The sequence below is a fragment of the Marmota monax genome, unplaced genomic scaffold (genome assembly GCF_021218885.2).
Source record: "Marmota monax isolate L192 unplaced genomic scaffold, Marmota_monax_Labrador192_F-V1.1 WCK01_AAM20220418_F8-fsc00106, whole genome shotgun sequence".
In the NCBI taxonomy this organism is placed as follows: domain Eukaryota; kingdom Metazoa; phylum Chordata; class Mammalia; order Rodentia; family Sciuridae; genus Marmota; species Marmota monax.
The window spans coordinates 5539548-5558275 of NW_026695218.1; the positions used below are offsets into that span (position 1 = coordinate 5539548).

At 45.6% G+C, this 18728-nt stretch overlaps 1 protein-coding gene across 2 annotated transcripts in view; it reads right to left on the reverse strand.

Moving 5' to 3' along the window:
- Window positions 1-18728, reverse strand: part of Hk2 (hexokinase 2) — a 60431-nt gene that overhangs the window by 7689 nt on the left and 34014 nt on the right. For both annotated transcript variants that reach the window (XM_046432327.2, XM_046432328.2), the window contains exons 3-14: window positions 17963-18111; window positions 13501-13620; window positions 12558-12653; window positions 11741-11840; window positions 11261-11444; window positions 8894-9049; window positions 6523-6756; window positions 5008-5312; window positions 3569-3717; window positions 3207-3326; window positions 588-683; window positions 7-106 (exon numbers count right to left, since the gene is read on the reverse strand). In XM_046432327.2, coding sequence (XP_046288283.1) covers window positions 7-106; window positions 588-683; window positions 3207-3326; window positions 3569-3717; window positions 5008-5312; window positions 6523-6756; window positions 8894-9049; window positions 11261-11444; window positions 11741-11840; window positions 12558-12653; window positions 13501-13620; window positions 17963-18111 — 1809 coding nt within the window. The remainder of the gene's footprint in view (window positions 1-6; window positions 107-587; window positions 684-3206; window positions 3327-3568; window positions 3718-5007; window positions 5313-6522; window positions 6757-8893; window positions 9050-11260; window positions 11445-11740; window positions 11841-12557; window positions 12654-13500; window positions 13621-17962; window positions 18112-18728) is intronic.

The following is an 18728-nucleotide window of genomic DNA, read 5'->3' on the forward strand; positions in this document are numbered from 1 at the left end:
CCTTACCAACAATGAGGCCAACCTCACAGTGAGGGTCTTCATAGCCACACGTCATCATAGTTCCAACTGTGTCATTAACCACAGCCACCACGTCCAGGTCAAACTCCTAAGAGGGCAGAAGCAGATGCCTAGTCCACAACTGAACCCCAACATTCTCCCTTCAAACATCTGCAAGGACACTTACATGTATATAAAATACATCTCAAATGCTGTGACTCGCTCCCTCATTTCATGCGAGGCTCGCTCAAGGCTTGCATGAAGACTTCCCTAGTTGTGCTGCTATTAAGATTGCCACTTCCTTGCTCACTCTATCTGCTCTCCTTGTCCAACTTCATTTTTCTTAGCCCTTAATAACAGTTGCCATTGGGTTATGGGTTCATGTTTGAGAACAAGTGTTTTCTTGGTTTTTTTGCAGTCATTCCTGAATCCCCACACCCAGAACAGAGCTTTATGCACAGTGGACACTCAACCATTGCTGAGCGGAGTGATTACATCAATTTTCCTGCCAGCCAAAGCAACTGCATTCAATGTTGCCCCTCACAGATCACTTCAGGTATCAAGGAATCAACTCATGGGGTCTCCTTTACCTCTCGCCGGTGGATCGCTTCCTTCAGCAGGGTGACCACGTCCTCACCCTCACATCCAGATGCCTTGAAGCCTTTGGTCCACTTAAGGAGAATACTCTAAAAAAAGCACAGAGAAGACCTCAGAGAAGGGCTCCTGGGTCATTTCTGGGCTCTCAACCTCATAAACTAGACAGATTCCCTGGAATAACCAGCCATCTCACCTACCAGTGATCCTCAACCTAAGGTTGTTCCTAAGGTTGTTGCTTGGATTTACTGAGTACTTCCTGTGCACCAATGCTGGTGCATGACATGTGCTACACCATTTAATCCCCACAGCCATCTTTGGAGAACATTTATCATGATCACACCCACCTTTTACAGGTAACCCAGGCACCCAGGTTGACTTGCCTAGGCCTAGTTTGAAGCTAGGAGCAGGACTCACCTCCAGACCTGCTGACTCCAATCAATGGCTCACAAGCACTGTGCCAATGTCCCAACACATGTTTCTTTCACTGGGCAAAGCAGTTTTGCCCTGTCCCTGTCCTTCACTTAAATCAGAAGGGCCAGCACGTCTCTTAATTTTTCATACTTCTGTATCCAGTGAACGAGGTACCTGGCCACAGCTGGGGAAGTGTTTAGGCCTCACACTCCTCCACATTTCTCAGTGAGGAAGCTCTCTAAGGCTTCTCAGAGTCCTCTGTGGGCCCATCTTTAATGTGGCCCATGTCACAGGGCCATCTGGAAGTAGATGCCCAGTGGCTTTGCACGTGGGAGAAATCTTTGTTCACTGGAGCCCTCTGTGTTGCAGAACATCAGGAACCATTGTCAGCACTCCCAGATCCATTTCCCAAGAGGCTGGACCCACCAGTGGACTGTGTGCTCACTACCGCCCACTTGCATGGTGTCCCCAGGCCTTGCTTGGTGGTTCATGCCCATCACCTTGGCATCTCATCCACCTGGATGTGTCACACCATGATCAGATCCCCAAGAGACTCAGAAGAACAAAGCGCATCCCTGTGGAGCCTTTGTTTACACACCCACATCCAGACAAGGGTGTGCTCACCTCCACCCATCTCTCTCATCTGCACATTAGCTTCATATCTCTGGCAAAAGTTCGGCGCTTTAAAATTTATAGAATGTTCAAGTAACATCACTTCAGGTAATCCTTATAAAAAGACACGAACAGGCCCCAACAGCTGGGGAGACTTGCCCAAGGCCAGTGGCGAGTAAGCACAGCCAGAGGCCCTCGGGCCTCCTCCTGAGCACCTGCTTATACCTCATCATCAGGATGACCTCATTGGCTAACAGAATTGTCTTTCCCTTTGTTTGCTGTTCATTTTTATGATCCTAGACATAACATGTGCTCCTTACAGAAAATTGGAACCTACAGATTAAGATCCAGCAGGATGACTGTTCTATTCAGATAGACTACTTCTATTCAGATAGAAACAGTTATCATACCCAATAAAATATATAAATCATACATGTTGGTATGAAAAGATAGTGTCTGTTCAAAATAAAATAAAATAAAAATTTGTAGGAAAAGTCTGGAAGGACTTTGGTGGAATGTTATTTTTACTTTTCTATTAATCATTTTTTCTTCTTTTCTATATAATATAGATATTATAATTCTCAAAAAATTATAAATAAATAATAAATAAAACCTCTCCCCATCAAGTCATTCTTCTAATTTGCTCCAAGTACTCCTCACCTCCTCCAGGACTGCACTCAGATCATCACCTCACTGCGTGTCTTCAGGGCTATAGTATCCCATTGCCATGGTCCAAACAGCAGCTCTTACTTTTCTGAGCTTGCTTCAACAGCCCAGTTTGGAAGCATCTAGGCAGGAACCATGCCTTTTGCACCTGGCAACTGCATCCACAGCACCATAACCCTGCAGCATGCATGCAGGTTTCTACATGACTGGCTAAGTCAGAGAGGAACCACCGTTCAAATAAAAATTCTCTAATATCGAAGCCATCAGCCCAGATCCCAGAACTGCCTACTCAGCTGTCCTCCATCTCTTTATGTACTCCTGTCCAGTACATCTGGGAACACCAGATCTTCAACCCCTCTTTCATTCATCCAAGGTAAGTTGAACAGGAATGAGAGGCAAAGGTGAGACTAGAAAGACCAGAGCATCCACATTTACAGGAGACAAAATAAAAATGCCTGAGTCTGTAAGAGCCTCAGGAGCAAAAGAGAGAGAATTTGAGCTCATGGGCTCAAGACATCAGAAAAACGGAATACAAATAGTGGCTTGGCTACTCCCAAGCTAGATGACCTGGAGCAAGGCACCAAGTACCTTTGTAGACCTTATCTTCTTTACTGAAAAATGGGCCTATGAACACTTAGATAGTTGCTGTGAGGATTGAATGAGATAATGCACATAGGAAGCTAAATGTATTATGTGGCATACAATAAGTGCTTAAAATATGTGAGTTAATGTTTTGTTTTAGCATCACCATCATCATTCTTCCAAAGAAAGTTGGATCCTAACTAACCCACTTAACCTCCACCAGCCTCAACCAACTCATTCTTATCAATGGGCCCTTCCTCCCCAAGGGTCACTAGTGCCCTTCTTTCACTCATTAGGGTCAATAAAGCCCATAGGAGAGCCCTGTGGGAAGGCACTGTTACCTCATCCAAGCTGTTCTGCTGGCAGGGGAAGGAGAAGGTGAAACCCAGAGGCAGAGACACACCCTTCATGCCCATGTACTCCAGGAAGTCAGCGATGCACTGGACGATGTGGTCAAAGAGCTGTGGGGAGAAGTTGGAGCACTAAGAAAGAGGCCCTGGCCTAGATGGGCTGCCCCCAACAAGGCCTCAGCAGGAGCTCAAGGTTTCCATCCAGAAGATATGAAAGCTCAGGCACAAACCCAGAGAGCAGCCTGGGCCTGGGGCCTACCAAACCTTCCCTAGGTCCACAGGTGAACAAGGAAGGAGCTGTCATTGAAAGCAAGAAGCTTCCTGGGCCCTTCTGGAGGCTCCATGCTGCTCACCTCCTCGCCTGTGCCATGCATGACCTCCTGTGGGATGCAGTAGATCTTGTTGTGCATCTCTACTCCTCGCCGCTTCCCATTTCGCACACGCACCAGCAGGACCCGGAAATTGGTTCCTCCAAGGTCCAAGGCCAAGAAGTCCCCTTTCTCTGGAAAACAAATCCAAGGAGGTAATGAGCTGGGATGACAAAGGGTGACAGTTTATGTACCTTCCCCTGACAAGGGCCACCCTACAGCTTCAGCAGCCTCAGGGGGTGATGGAGTGTGAGCTCTATTTCATGATGAAGAAAAAAGATGACCCAGGACGAGATCTCTGCTGGCTCCTTAGTGATTCTCACATGAGTCCACACAGAGTGAACACTGCAAAGCTCTGGGGATGCTGATAGAGTACATTTAAAACTATCTAAATACACTATTTGTGCCAAATCAAATACCACCTTAGGTTAGATTCCAGACTAGAGAAGGAAAAAGAGAGTGTAATTCTTTAAAAGAATTAGAAGGGAAATCTTTTAAAATGAGAAAAACTTCCACCATTGGGCAATGGTGTGTGTGCCACAAGCCTCACACACAGTCCCCATCCAACACTTAGGCCATCCTAAGGGATATAGTTTATTCTTTCTTATGGATGATCAAAATCTGGCTGAGCTGGACAACATTGCTTATGTAGAATCACATCAGTAGAAAAAGGGAGCAGGGATCAAACCCTAGTCTCTGGAACCTATACTAACTGCTACATTGGCCTGCTCAGCAATCATTTTCTCTGAATTGGGAAAAGACCTCCATTTATTAGGTTGCAAGACCTACAAGAGGGTTTATAGTGATCTTTTTCTGTAAAGTGACAGACAGGAAACATTTTAAGCTTCGTGGACCATATAGTCTCTGCTGCAAACACTCAACTCTGCCAGGGTAGTGCAAATCAGTCATGAATGCTGTACAGACCAATGGGCATAGCTGTGTACTGATAAAACTTTATTCACAAAAACAGGCATAGGCCAAACTTGGCCCAGGTAGTACAGTATGCTGACCCTTGACCCGGACCAAGTGATGGCTGTGAGCAGTGGCTCTGGTACCTGAATTCCTGGATTTGAATCCCAGCTCTGACATTTGCTAGTAGTGTGAACTTGGGCCAAGTTTCTTAACTTCTCAGGCCTCAGTTTTTTGCCACACACAGCAGTTTGTTAATACACAAAAGTAACTTCTAATCTTTAATAGCTAACAAATATTAAAGGAATTAATAGGCATTAAGTGTGTTGATACATAGGAGGCAGAAGTAAGTACTGTTTAATTTTAGCTGAGGTATGTCTGGTTGACTCTAGTATTATAGTAATATAGCTTCAAAAACATGTGGCGGTTCAAATGTTCAAGGCTAATGCTAATGGAGCTCCCCAAGCATTAATGCTAGGACAAAGGCCTGCCAGGTGAGCATCTCTGCTGCATACCTGTGCCATCGGGGGTAGCACACACGTAAGTGGGCAGCATCTTCACAGGGGCGATGGAGTGCGTCTCCTTGCTCAGACCTCGCTCCATTTCAAGCTTCATCCTCCTCTTGACCTCCAGCAGCTGCTCATGGCTCAGTTTTAGAGGCTCCAGGGTATTCTGGCGGGCTCTTTGTTGATCAGCCAGTCGGTAAGCCACCGCGGTCACCATGGCTGCCCCTTTGCCGCTGCCATCCTCAGAGCGGAGGAAGCGAATGTCGCAGTCAGGCACCAGCCGACGTACAGCCTTGTGAAGACGCTTGGCAAAACTGTAGCCGCCCACGTGAGATAAGAGACAGGTGTCCACAGTTAAGGTCAGCTGCATAAATGGTTACACAGTGGCTCACTGCCTCAGCCCAAAAGTTGGGCCTGCAGGAGCAGAGGCTGCCCTCAGCCTTCTCCCTCCATTCTTTCCCATGTTAGGAATCACTGTATAAAAACTCAGATGACCGCCCTGGCGGGGTTTATCCCCCACTGAAAGGAAAGGGCACTTCTAGCAAGCCACTGTTCCCTACGTAGTCACAAGAAATCTCCTCTGCCCAGGAGATTGCAATCAGCCTCTGCAGTCTAATAGAATCAGGTGTCTCTAAAATTACCCATTTTTCATGTTCCATAACTCATTTTATTTGAAGATGTCACTTCTTCTGCACTCTCGCCTCTCTTTTGCCAATTTCTGCCAACCATCTCAAGGTATCTGAACAGCTAAAGATAACATGTTATGTTCGGCAAGAAACTCTCCAGGTGATGACTGCTTTGAGCTATGGCTCTGCTACTCCAAGTGTGGTCCATGGGCCAACTGCCTCACTGGAGGCTGTGAGATGCAGGATCTCAGGCTCACCTCAGACCTTCTGAACCAGAATCTGCCTCTTAAGATCCCCATGTGATTCATGTGCACATTAACTAAAGTTTGGGAGGCACTGAGCTAGGAGATTAGGGAACCTCAAGGCTGAGACCTTCCACAGTGACCAGCTCAGTTAATGATGCCATATTGACCTGGCACTCATGTTTGGAGAAACTAAGTGAGTGCAACAAGAGGCATCTTCCAGGTCCCAACTGAAACTTGAATGTCTGGATATATATAACCCAAGGGATCAAAACATGCAGCGTGGCATCAATTCAATACCCAAATCAGAGGCTGGTAACCCCCAGTGCTGAGATGGTCCCTGGCAGAATACATAGCACATATAAGAACCACCAAGAATCATAAGAGTAAAGAATGAAACTCTGTCTTATAAAGAAGAGGGTGGCCAAGAAGAGTACCCAGCAGCCAGGGGAGCTCTGAGTCATAAGCAGCCTTCAGAAATCACCTCCGCCCACACCAGGAATGACATCCCCCAGTACCCACTTGCTCCATTGGGAACTATAATTCTACAAAGATCCCCAACACCTTCGGATGCAAAACAGAGCTGCCCTATGGAGTCACCAGGTCCCAGGTACTCTGGGACCTCCTTCACTCCTGGGCCCAACCTGCTGACTCACTGAGGGTGTTTCTTGTAGACGGAGCCATCAACCCCAATGGTGGAGCGCAGCCGATCCTCGCCCTTGTTCTCCTTGATACGCCGCAGCACAGCAGCCAGGGTGGCTGCACACAGGTTGGCTGAGCGTGTGGACACAATCTGGCAGATCCGGTGAGTGGCCACACAGTCCTCCTGCAATGGATTCAGACCCAGCCGCACCAGCACCTGGTAGGCCTTCCGGATGCCATCCTTATCACTGGGAAAGAGAAAGATAGTATGTGGGCACCTGTCTGACCCACTGTGGCCAACAAGAGGAGGGTATGGGCTGGCAAGGAAGCCCAGCAGCTCCAGCAAACCCCATCTATCAGTGAGGGCAGAATCTCTCTTATGGCCTTGCTACCTGTTTATGAGCAGGGCTGGAGGGGGGGGGGGCGGCAACAAGGAGGGACTACAATGCAACATAGCCACCCTGAGGTTCCTTTCCCAGATATCACTCACACTCACACACTCACACACACACACACACACACACTCACACACATACACACACTCACATACAGTGCTACCCTGGCTCATTTTTCCCCTAGTAAGAAAAACCAGTATTTCTTTTCTGTGCGCTAATATGAAGATAAGACCTGGTTCTTGAACCTTCTGTATTAAGCTAGTGGTTTGCATTTACCGTTTGCTTGCCTTAGGGTAGACAGACAGAATCTCTGCCTCTAAACAGTCACCTCTAAACATGTGAATCCAGCTGTGGTGCCATCTTTTCTCTCTAAAGTAGCCAGAGTTTGTCTGTGCCTGAAGATGGTGGGAAAGGGTAGGTGATTTGACACCATAAGTGCCCTTCTCAGGGGAACCAAATGCCTCACTGGATTGAGTACCGCCATCCCCTTGGGGCATAGCAACTTTAGCCACTGTTCCTTTAAGGGTTCCACTCAGAACAAAGTCCTTCGAATGCTTTCACTGCTCCTTTTGGCCCTAAAATCACCTCCTCTCCCTACCTGGTTCGTCAACTAATAGGACCTCCTCCATTCACACAAAGAAATAGCAAGAATGGAAAACTAGCCCCAGCTATCAGGATACTGTGGGCCATCCTCACTCCCCTCCTGGCTGGGCTATGAGTGGGTGAGTATATCAGTGGGCATCCAAGCACCTATTTTTTTTTTTTTTTTTTTTTTTTTTTTTTATTATTTTATTTTATTTATTTTTTTTTTCTTCAAGCTCCTTACATTTAATATTTAAAAAACAATAATGAAAGCAAAGCCCTTTTATTGACAAGTTGTTACATTTCAATTAAAGTCCTATTATTACCATGAACTCCTCTCTCTCCTCTCTTCTCCTCCCCTCCCCTGCTCTCTTCTTTCCTTTCCTTCCTCTCCCTTCTCTTCTATTCTATCCAGTTCATTTTATTCCATCAATTCTATTTTTTAAAAAGGTAGTAGTTACAACTCAATACATTTATTTAATGAACTATTAGTCATTTTTAATCTGCAGTTTGAAGAAATAATGCTTCCTATCTGCTAATTCATATTATTTATGAATCTTAAAGTAAGAGTTGTTTAATTACTTCTAGTAGAGACCTTGTTTTGGTATTAAAATGATAACACTGAAAATACCTTTGTTATATAGGTATCAAAAATAACTCCAGTTTTATAAAATAAATTCTATATAGCTGTAATATGTGGTTGTCTTGTTTTGTAACACTATCTTTGATCCACATTTTTTTCTTCAAAAATTAAAAGAAGGACCAGGTGTGGCCAAGCACCTATTTTTATGTTTTGAAGTAGGGTTCTTTTTGAGAACTGCTGATAAGAAAAGAGATGTCAGAAATTCAGGAGAAGAACAAGGAGACAGATGCAAACATGTATTAAGGTGCCCCCTTTAATGCCTCCAGGATTTAACCCAGTGCAACAGCCCAAGTCCATGCATGCACAGGCCAACTGTTCCCAGTACCCTGAGTCACTTTGGTAGCATCACCCTCAAAATCCACAGGAGCACAGACAAGTAAGTAGAGTGAATTCACAGGCCCACCATGGGCCACCTTCAAGACCCTCTTGTGGCCAGGTGACACGGCACATGCCTATAATCCCAGCAGCTTGAGAGCCTGAGGCAGGAGGATCATGAGTTCAAAGCCAGCCTGAGCAACTTAGTGAGGCTCTAAGCAACTCGGCGAGACCTTATCTCTAAACAAAATATTTTAAAAAGGGCTAGGGATGTGGCTCAGTAGTTAAGCACCCCCGAGTTCAATCCCCAGTACCCCCCCCCCAAAAAGACAATCATGTGGACCTCCTGCTCAAAGAGTCAAAAGCCAATGCCCCATCCATGTTCCCCAAATGCCTCTCCCCATAACCAGACACTCGGTGAACAGAGTGGCATTGGGACCAGAAACTTACTCTTCAATATCTGAGACATCTTTGGTTTCGAAGCTGCCTGTGGTAAGCAGTTCTGGGCTGAGCTTCCCCTGGAACAGCAGCTCTTCCTTGGCCATCTTCACCAGGATGAGCCTTACCAGCTCCCCCATGTACATCCCACTGATCATCTTCTCAAACCTGCAGGGAAATACAGACCAAAACAATAACATCCCCACCGTCCATGAATGCAAAACTTTCCTAGGGAGGCAAGACACAAATATGTGAGATTCAGCATGCTTTAGAGGTCAGCATGATTAAGGATTAACTTATTCAGGTGTGTGTCGACGTGACAGCTGGGGTGCTGCAGGAACTGTGGGGTTGGGACTGACCCTCAGGCTGGTGGGTCTTGAACAATGGGAAAGAACAGGACTTAAACAGCCAGATGAAACAACCAGGGAGTATAGAACATTCTGGAACAGATTGAATTTTAGGTAATTTAAGTTTTGTGAAGGAGAATGTTTTTTAAAATTTCTTCTCTCAAAAAAAAAAAAAAATCTTCTTTGAAATAAAATCTCTTGTAGAGCCCCAATATTTTTTTTCAAGAGGAAAAAAAAAATTTCAACCTGATTAAATATAGGGCACAAGCCTCTTACAGGCCATTTGTGGATTCCTGAGAAAATGGTGGGGTGGGGGGACAAGTTGGGGCAGGAAGATAGTGAGGCAAGATTACAAGACTAGGTTGGAACAGATCTCAAAGAGTCTGGGGGTAAACACAATGGAAGTTTCTGAACAGGCTGGTGATAGAAGAAACACGTTTTAGAAAGGCAGAGATCAGCCCCCAACCTGAGGCAGTTTGGTAATTTAATTTTCCAGCACTAGGTGACACTGTTTTCTTGAGAAGTCTTTCCGGCTACGACTATGTGGCAGAGGAAATTCAATCTCTTTTGGGCAAAGAAGACCCATTGGTCTCTCAGAAAGCCTCTGGGTCTTAGAGAGAGGAGGCTCCTAGGGCTACTGGTACTGTCTAGGACTGGCTTCAGTGACAAGGAGGCCCAGAGCAGGGGTGTGGAGGGGATTTGGACATGACCTACAGAGAGACAACTCAGGCCAAGTCAGGAAGCATTGGAGCTAAGGGACAGGTGGCAGCATTTGTTCCGAGCACAAGGCACATTGAAAATGTCAAAGCACCAACATGGGCACCCGCCTTGGGAGTAACCTGGCTTCAACAGTGAGGATTCCACATCTTCACATGTGAAGCTAGCTGTATGGGAGCTGAGGGAAACACCCCCAGGGCAATCAGGTCTCTACAGTGTGATGTCATCGCTCATGATTTTGGGGCTACCTCAGCTGACAATTTGAAAGATGACTTCCTAATTTATTTTTTTTATGGATAAACCAGGAATATGCTGTCAAGACCTGGCTGGCAATTTTGTCTTTTGATACTTCAAAGGGTACAGGGCTCTTTGGAATGACACGGGTGTGTCTCATTAATGGGGGCAGGCATTGAGTGAGTGACTTCTCCGCTCATAAACCTCTGGTCACCCATGGCAGACACAACCGGTATGTTCCTAAGTTCAGGTAAATGGACTCACATTCCAACACGTAAAAAAAGCTTATGACTTAATGAAACCATGCTTTCCCCAGTAAAGCAAAAGGCTGCCCACCACTGACCTGGTTTATAGGGCTAGTTTTTCTTTTCTAAGTAGAGATCTGTGCTTTTAGCCTTCCCAAAACAGTCCGAGCACCAAGAAGACCAGAGAGATGCTGCATTGCTCAAAATGTTTTGTAACTATGTTTAGGTGCTTGCAGCAATCCTGTCTCAACATCTTCAGAGACATTTGGCAAATGTGAGAATGAAATAAGGTTGTGTAAGAGTCGAAAGTAACATAAAACCAAGTCTGGCCTGGCTGGAGTGTAGAGCATTCGGGTCACAAAATGCTGGGGCCTTTTATCCGATCCACTTGAAGATCATGGTTGGGCCACAGACCCAGGGTGGAGCCCAAAAAGGCTTCTGAGAAGCCAAGCTTTTCCATAGGCTTTAGTCAGTCTACAGCTGAGGCAGGAGGCTCTGAGACTCTGTGGGTTGGCAGTGAGCAGCCATCTGACATAACCTGGTCCTTGAGGGGGGAGTAGTGGGTGGGAGCTACTAAGGGGCTTTCAAAAACTAGAATATGACCTTCCAAAGTGAATGTGCTGAAGGATGACTGGGTTTATCACCCGCACTGGTTTTAGAGCCCTCTCAGCAATTTATATTCCCAAATGTTCCCATAATCGGTGGGTGCCTTGGCAAACTTTGGGGGACAAAGTAAGACTATAGAGATGACCTGAAAACAAATCCCCTGTCCCTGAGCAGCCCCAACCTCAGTTCCCAACACACCCCCCAACCCCGCCACCCAAAGGCCCACTCACAGTTGCTTCCCAGGATTCAGCGAGCCCATGTCGATCTCTCGGTCAAATTCCGTGCGGATGTCATTGAGCGCGCCATCGTCCCCAAAGGCCCCCCACTCCATGTTGATACACATCCGCCCCTCGTCGCCCTCCACCATGTCGATGTGACGCATTTCCTCCATGTAGCAGGCATTGCTGCCAGTGCCTGACCAAAGCAAGGGACTGCTCAAGCACCTCCCTACACGTCCCTCCCCTGACCCCATCTTCCTCTCACGCTACTGTCCAAGGCTGCTCAGTATTAGGATCCCTCCCTGCAGACTCCTGGGCTCACCCAATATGTGGCCCAGAACTCTATTACCCCCAGCTCCACAAGCCTTGGCTTGGCCCTCCAAAGCAACTACATCATTATCTTCAAATATAACCCAGTCTACAGATGGCTCCCTTCTTTTCAGCCCACACCCCCAATTGCACATCTGGCTCGCACACCCAGAGCTCACTCACCCACAATGAGACCAATCTCACAGTTCTGGTCATCATAACCACAAGTCATCATGGTCCCAACCGTGTCATTCACCACAGCCACAATGTCAATATCAAAGTCCTGTAGGGATGAAATGGAGGTTTCTGACCTTCACCATCACAGACGGGATGGATACAGGATGTGAAGATGGAAAAAGAGCAGCAAGACGCACAGCTCAAGTGCAACGGGCTTACTAACCCAACTCAGAGCCAAGGAAGGTTCAAGCTGGAAAGCTAGATCCACACCCAAGTGAACATCAGGCAACTCACTCCCACCCTGCTTGTTCTCATTGTGGAGAACCATTTTCCTGACATCAGCCCTGTGGTCTAGTTTGTAGCCATTACTGCACTAAGGAAAGTCAATCTTGTGTGCTTCTTCTGCTTCTCTTTCTTCTCCCTCTCACCTCCCCTCTTCTTCCTTCTCTCTCCCTCCCTCCCTCCCTCTTTCTTTCTCTCTCTCTCTCTCCCTCCCACTCCTATGACAGAACTTTATCTTGTCCACTCTCTGTCCCATTCTACCATCATGTCACCATCATGCCAACTTCCTTACTTGAAATGATATGAAGGCTTCTTCAGGACCAAAGGGTTTTTCTTGCACCAAGGCTAAGATTACTTTCCACTATGCTAATCTCAAAACCCCAAAGGCATCTGATCATATATAAAATTACTGGGTAATAGCAGAGAAGAAGAAAACCTCCTCTTAAGCTCTACAAAAGCTTCTCAGGCTGAGTTTGAGGACAGACTTCAGAGTGAATCCCAAAGGGCCTGCACACCCGAGGTCCCACCACTCCACACTCACCCCTCTCCGCTGGATGGCCTTCCGGATCAGAGCCACCACGTCTCTGCCTTCCACACCACTGGACTTGAAGCCCTTGGTCCATGAGACCAGGAAACTCTACAAAACAACCAAGGAATGAATATTGATTTTCTACAATTAAAACACACGCCACAGCAGAATACAACAGACACTAGTATGGCAATATGTAAATCAATGGATGTGTAACTGATGTGATTCTGCAATCTGTATACGGGGTAAAAATGGGAGTTCATAACCCACTTGAATCAAAGTGTGAAATATGATATATCAAGAACTATGTAATGTTTTGAACAACGAACAATAAAAATTAAAAAAAATTAAAAATAAAAAAAAAATAAAACACACGCCACACTTTGCCAAGCATCATTAGTAGAACTCTCTGATGCCAGGCTAAAGTCATGATTGAATTTGTAGACTGTCTCCTGACTAGCGGAGGAAAAAGAAACTCAGGCTCCTCCCAGGTTCAGGAAAGGAGATCAAATGAGTGATTCCTTCATGATTTACCGCCTCTAAGAAATAGAAGGAGCAAGCTACAGACTTGCCAAAATAAGACACCTATATCCTTGAATCATTAACTCCCCAGGCATCCTTCTTCCAAGACCCTTCATCAAAACACTCAGGATCAAAAGAGTTCCTAGCTTCTCATTCCTGTCACCCTGGGTGGGATTGGGACACTGTGCAATATGTGTGAAAGGGAGAGTAACAAAGAGCACCCACCTCCCTGATACTTTTTCACCCCCTAACACCTCCACACACGCACAGTCACCCAGAGGCCAGAACTCTCAATACTGAATCCTTAGCTATAAAATCCTGCAGTGCTACTGCAGGATACCACAGCAGCAGATGGCCACCAGGGAGTTCTTCCCAGTCCTCCCAGCCCCAGGAGCAAAGTAATGCAGCAAGTCTTCTGAAGAACCCATCTTACCTCATCTAGCTTAGTCTGGTGGCAGGGGAATGAGAAGGTAAAGCCCAATGGGAGCTTCTTGTCTTTGATTTGGAGCTTATCCATGAAGTTGGCCAGGCATTCAGCAATGTGGTCAAACAGCTAAGGACACATGATACAAGAAGATGAGCAGGCAGAATGGCACAGAAATTAAGACTTTAGGCTCACAAAGGAATTCCTTTTCCTACCCTCTGAGCCTACATTTGCTTTTCATTGAAGAAATGGGAATGGTAACTGGACTGCCCACAAACAGTTCCCCAAATGATTAAATGAGTCAATTCATATAAGGGCTTAATACTAGTTAGTACTCATTAAAAGCTGTCCTCCACTTAGACCATTTATCTAAACATCTGTCAAAATAACCCTGAGAGGAAGGGGGAAATCCTGGCCAAAGTTATCAGAAAGTCCACGCATGCCCTACAAATAGGACATCCTTTGGTGGCCCTGGCAGACCCCGGACACAGATGCCTAGCCAATTATCTTACCAGAAAGGAAAGTTTACCTCACCACCACGTAGTACTTCAGCATCCCTGTTTCTTGTGACTGGGGGAGTGGTGGAACATTCTGTGTTGGCATTCTATGAACCAACTTAGCAAAAATGAGTAACTTTTTTCTATTTTTTCCTCTATTCTAGAAAACTAATCGCCTGGGGGCAATCCAAAGAAGTTATCTTTCTTTTCTACTTTCAAAAACGGAAGACTCAGTTCTCTCTGAAGAGCAACAAAGAATAGGGTTTTATGGATGGGCACTCTCACAACTGTGATCATGCTGAGCAGAACCCACAGCTCCTCAGCCCTGGAGAAAGCTGCATTCACAATGAGCCAGGTTTTCAATCAGCCCCAAGGAAGCCCCCTGACTTCCTTCTTGGCCACTCAGCACCCTCAAAGAGAAGTTGGTGACCCTCTAGATGCTGAGAGGATGAGGCCAGAGGTTTGGGGAAAAAAATATAAGGAGCTGCCAAAGAGGCTAACACATTCCAAGTGCAAGATTAACCAGGTGGCAAAAATGAAAAGCTAAGTGGGGGAGGAGGGAGTGGAAAAGAACAGCTATCTTTTCCTTTCCAGAAAGAAGTAAAGATTCTACTAAAAATTTTCAAAGAATAGTCCTGGGCCAGCAGCAGCAGCACCACTACCACCATCACCTGGAAACCTGTTAAAAATGCAAAATCCAGTCGCCCTCCTCCCAAGACATACCATAGCAGAAACTCTGAGAGGCCCAGCAATCTACTAACAAGCCCTCATCCTGATGCTGTGGTTTAAACCACAGAAAATTATTTGCATTTACTTAGAAACTGAAAGGTTGAGGGAAGATTCACAGTCCTGACTGGCTCCCCATGCTTGGGGTATGGTCAGCAGAAGGCAGCTAGAAGGCAGAGCCAGCCCAACCTGGGAGGGGCCAGTTCTAACTGGGCTCCCTAGGTGGATTCTGTCCCTTAGTCTGATCCCCATGAAGTCAACCACAGCTGATACTGAACCTGTCTACCTCTAAACCAAAACATTCTCAAGGACAAGTGCTAAGCTAGGACTGGGGTCTTTCACCAAAGGGGAGCACCAGTGCACAAGTGCCAACTTCCTCTAACAGAGGTCAAGTGTTTTAATATGCAAATAGGGTTTTTAGAGATATCTATCTCCAGGCAGTTCTGCTCTTCTATTGGGGAAGCTGATAAGAAAGAAAATATGGGATGTATTAAACAAATTCCCAGCACCTTCTTCCTGACACACTAGTCAATGATCTTTAGTACAAACACTTTTATTCCCCCAAAAAGGAAGTTGCAGCAGCTGTTCAAAGAGACAAAGCAATCTTTAGAGATGAAGAGTCTTTAAAAGGAGAAGTAGAAAGTCACCTTCCCCTCACCAGCCCTGACCACGGCTCCCTCCCTAGCTGGGAAGGCAGAGGAGAAAGGCAGTGAAGATGCTTTAACTACTGCCCTGCCCAGAAAGTAACCACTGGCCATCTGGGGCTATTTCAATTCATTAGAAAATAATAAAAATAAAAATTCAGCTCTCCAATCACAGTAGCCCCACTTCCCAAGTGCTCAATGCCTCAAGAGGCTGACAGCTACAGAATCATACAGGCCAAATAGAGAGCAGTTCTACCCCTGCAAAAAGTTCCCTTGGCCAGTGCTGGGTTCAAAGAAGTTTTTTTGTTTGTTTGTTTTTGTTTTTTTGGTACTGGGGACTGAACTCAGGGGCACTGGACCACTGAGCCACATCCCCAGCTCAATTTTGTATTTTATTTAGAGACAGGGTCCTACTGAGTTGCTGAGGCTGACTTTGAGCTCACAATCCTCCTGACTCAGCCTCCCACCCTCTTTTAAAGTGGGGAAGAGGAGACCATCTGCTTCCTTGAACTGGAAGCCTAACCTTTTTTCCGTTAGTTGAGGAATCTACAGATAAGATGCTGAGAGAAAGAGCTAACACCTTCCTGCTATAAAAAGGCTCAAAGGGCATCACTGTGTGGAGTTTGAAAGTTTTCCTTTTCTTTATTGGTCTAAGGATCCACTCACTCCCCTTCCCATAAGATATACCTTAAATATTGTAAGTGGCTGCTATTCAGGTTTATGACCTACTGCTTTAAAATGGAAGTGATGTGGCAGAAAACACAACTTCCTTTTGCGGGGGATAAAACTGTTTGCACTAAAGATCATTTTGACTAGTGTATCTGGAAGAAGGTACTGGGAATTTGTTTAAAACATCCCATATTTTCTTTCTTATCAGCTTCCCCAATAGAAGAGCAGAATTGCCTCTAGAATCTTACACAGGGACCCACTCTGCCCAGGTTCAGAGTTCCTCAAGAAACCTCTGCAAGTTTGGAGTTTGGTAAATTGGTCTTAGTTTTAACTAAATTTGCATTTTAAAAATCCATTTATTTTCCTTTACTTAAAATACTCATACATAATACCCAAAAAGGGGTGTAGGAAAAAAAAAACAGCACCATTAATTTATAACAATAAAATAACCCCTTAGATTTCCTTTCAGTCTTTTTTCCAAATACTTTCTGTCATTTTAGATATATAATATTAATTCTCTTGCTTAGGGTAAAATCAACACCCATATTTTCTCCTAGTTTTATTTCTGTTCCATTTTTATATAGTTTTTTGTTTTTTCATTGATTCCAAACCTTCCTAACAACCCAACAGTTCTTCATTTCCATGTAGGTCTCATACTCTTTGGTTTTTGTTTATTAATTTGGACTAAAACATTTTGCCTATGTATATACATGAAGAACACAAACTAGATGGTTTAAGAGATTTCCAGGTAAGCTTGTCAAGGAAAATTTCACTTAGATCATAAATGTTTGAAATGAATTCTCTTTCTGGATTGGCAGAGATACTCCACTTTGTCTGCTGGAGTCCCACACCCTTGCCAGGCCCTGGGAGGGACTCTACAAGGACTATGAGTTCCTTATGCCCCTCATGTGTTGAAGGGTTAGCAATAGGCTACCAAGATGTGTCAGATGACATAAAAATCCACCTAACACATCTTCAGCGAACTGCAAGCACAGCCAAACTTCAGGTGCTATTTTTGGTTTTGTCTTATTTATTTGATTCTCAAATATCTGTAATCTGAGGGACGAAGCTCAGAATGGGTGAGGGAGGCAATGGGAAGAAAAGATGATCACATCCCCCATGATGGCCACAGCAGAGTACAAAGAAGCAATTGGAAGTACAGAAAAATAGTTAAGAGTGCCAGTTTATGGGCCAGGTTGTGTGAAATACTTAAAATGCATCTTCCTCTCCTCTAACCCCACCACAGTTTCTATACTCTCATCCCTCTCTTCAGATGAATTCACTGATGCTCTGTCAGGTGCCATCATCACTTGCCCCAAATCCCTCAGCCAGATTGCCTGAACACAGGGGCCCAACCTCCTCAACCCAACAGCATGGCACAGGTACAGGGGGAGCCAGCAGAAGAGACTCACCCCTCTGTGTCTCCCTGACTTTTTGCTGGAGCCATGTGACACCCTCCACAGAGATAAAATGCCCACAATCCCAGGGACCCGGGCTCCTTCTCTAACCTCAGCATTCAAGCAAGGAAAATAGGTTTACCCTCAAAGCCACTCCCAAAGTCAAAAAAAGGATCTAAAAAATACCTTCCTCACTTGCCCTGCTCATAATCAGGAATTCCTTTCCCAGGAGTGGCCTGGTTTGGTATAAGAACAGGGAATAAAATTCTGAGGGCTGTCACCTCTCCCAAGCCTTAGGCCAAACATGTGACAATGCTGAAGAGCATTCTACTCCATTTCTCTTCCATGCATTCCTTTTATTATTGAGCACCCGCTGCATATAAAATGTGGCAGGAAGAGCCAGGCTCTGGCCGACAGGGATCCCTACAGCTGTGCTAGTACCCATTCATGATAGTGTCTCCAATCTGAGAGCAGTGGGAGAAGGTGCAGAAAGGACATCTCAAGGAAGGCATTTTAGACCCTGAGAGAGAGGCCATACCTGAGTGCCACTGCCTCGCATGATGTCCTCAGGGATGGCGTAGATCTGGTTCTCCATCTCAACCTTCTGGAGCCCATTGTCCGTTACTCTCACACGGAGTACACGGAAGTTGGTCCCTCCAAGATCCAGAGCCAGGAACTCTCCGTGTTCTAAACACAAAGAAGGGGACACTGTCAGTTTGGGGAAGACAAAGTGAAACTGCCTCACAGATACCAATCAAAACTTCAAACCCCGAGTCCCTTCATGGACACTGGCCATCTATAGGTGACTGCATGGCCAAGGGATTTTACTTCTTTTCTACACACAGTTAGATTTGATCTTCTTAATGTTAAGCACTTTTATAATTTCCTTTTACAATTCACATTAACAATGAGGCATTTTCACATCCAACAATAGGGTGCTCAACCCCTCAAGACTGACTCTCCTAAGGGATTTCTGCAAGTCCTCATGGAGCATATGGACCCCAGCAAACCCTGTGCCAGGCATCCAGGCCTCAGTTTTGCTTCTATATCCTCAGAATATCCAGCAGGTCTGAACCCTGGACCTGGGCCAAATTGTGACCACGGTACAAAACTGCCTAAAAATGTTTGCACGCCACGATGGCGATCTCTTACAACAGAATGAAAGAGTCACATGATGGAGGAGAATGGAACAACTGTCTATGAACTCAGTGGCCTAGCAAATAAGCCAACCAGGTGCCCCTAGAGGATGCTGACCCTAGAGTGTGTAAGACATGAGTTAGGCCACCCAGCTGTTCCACTCAACC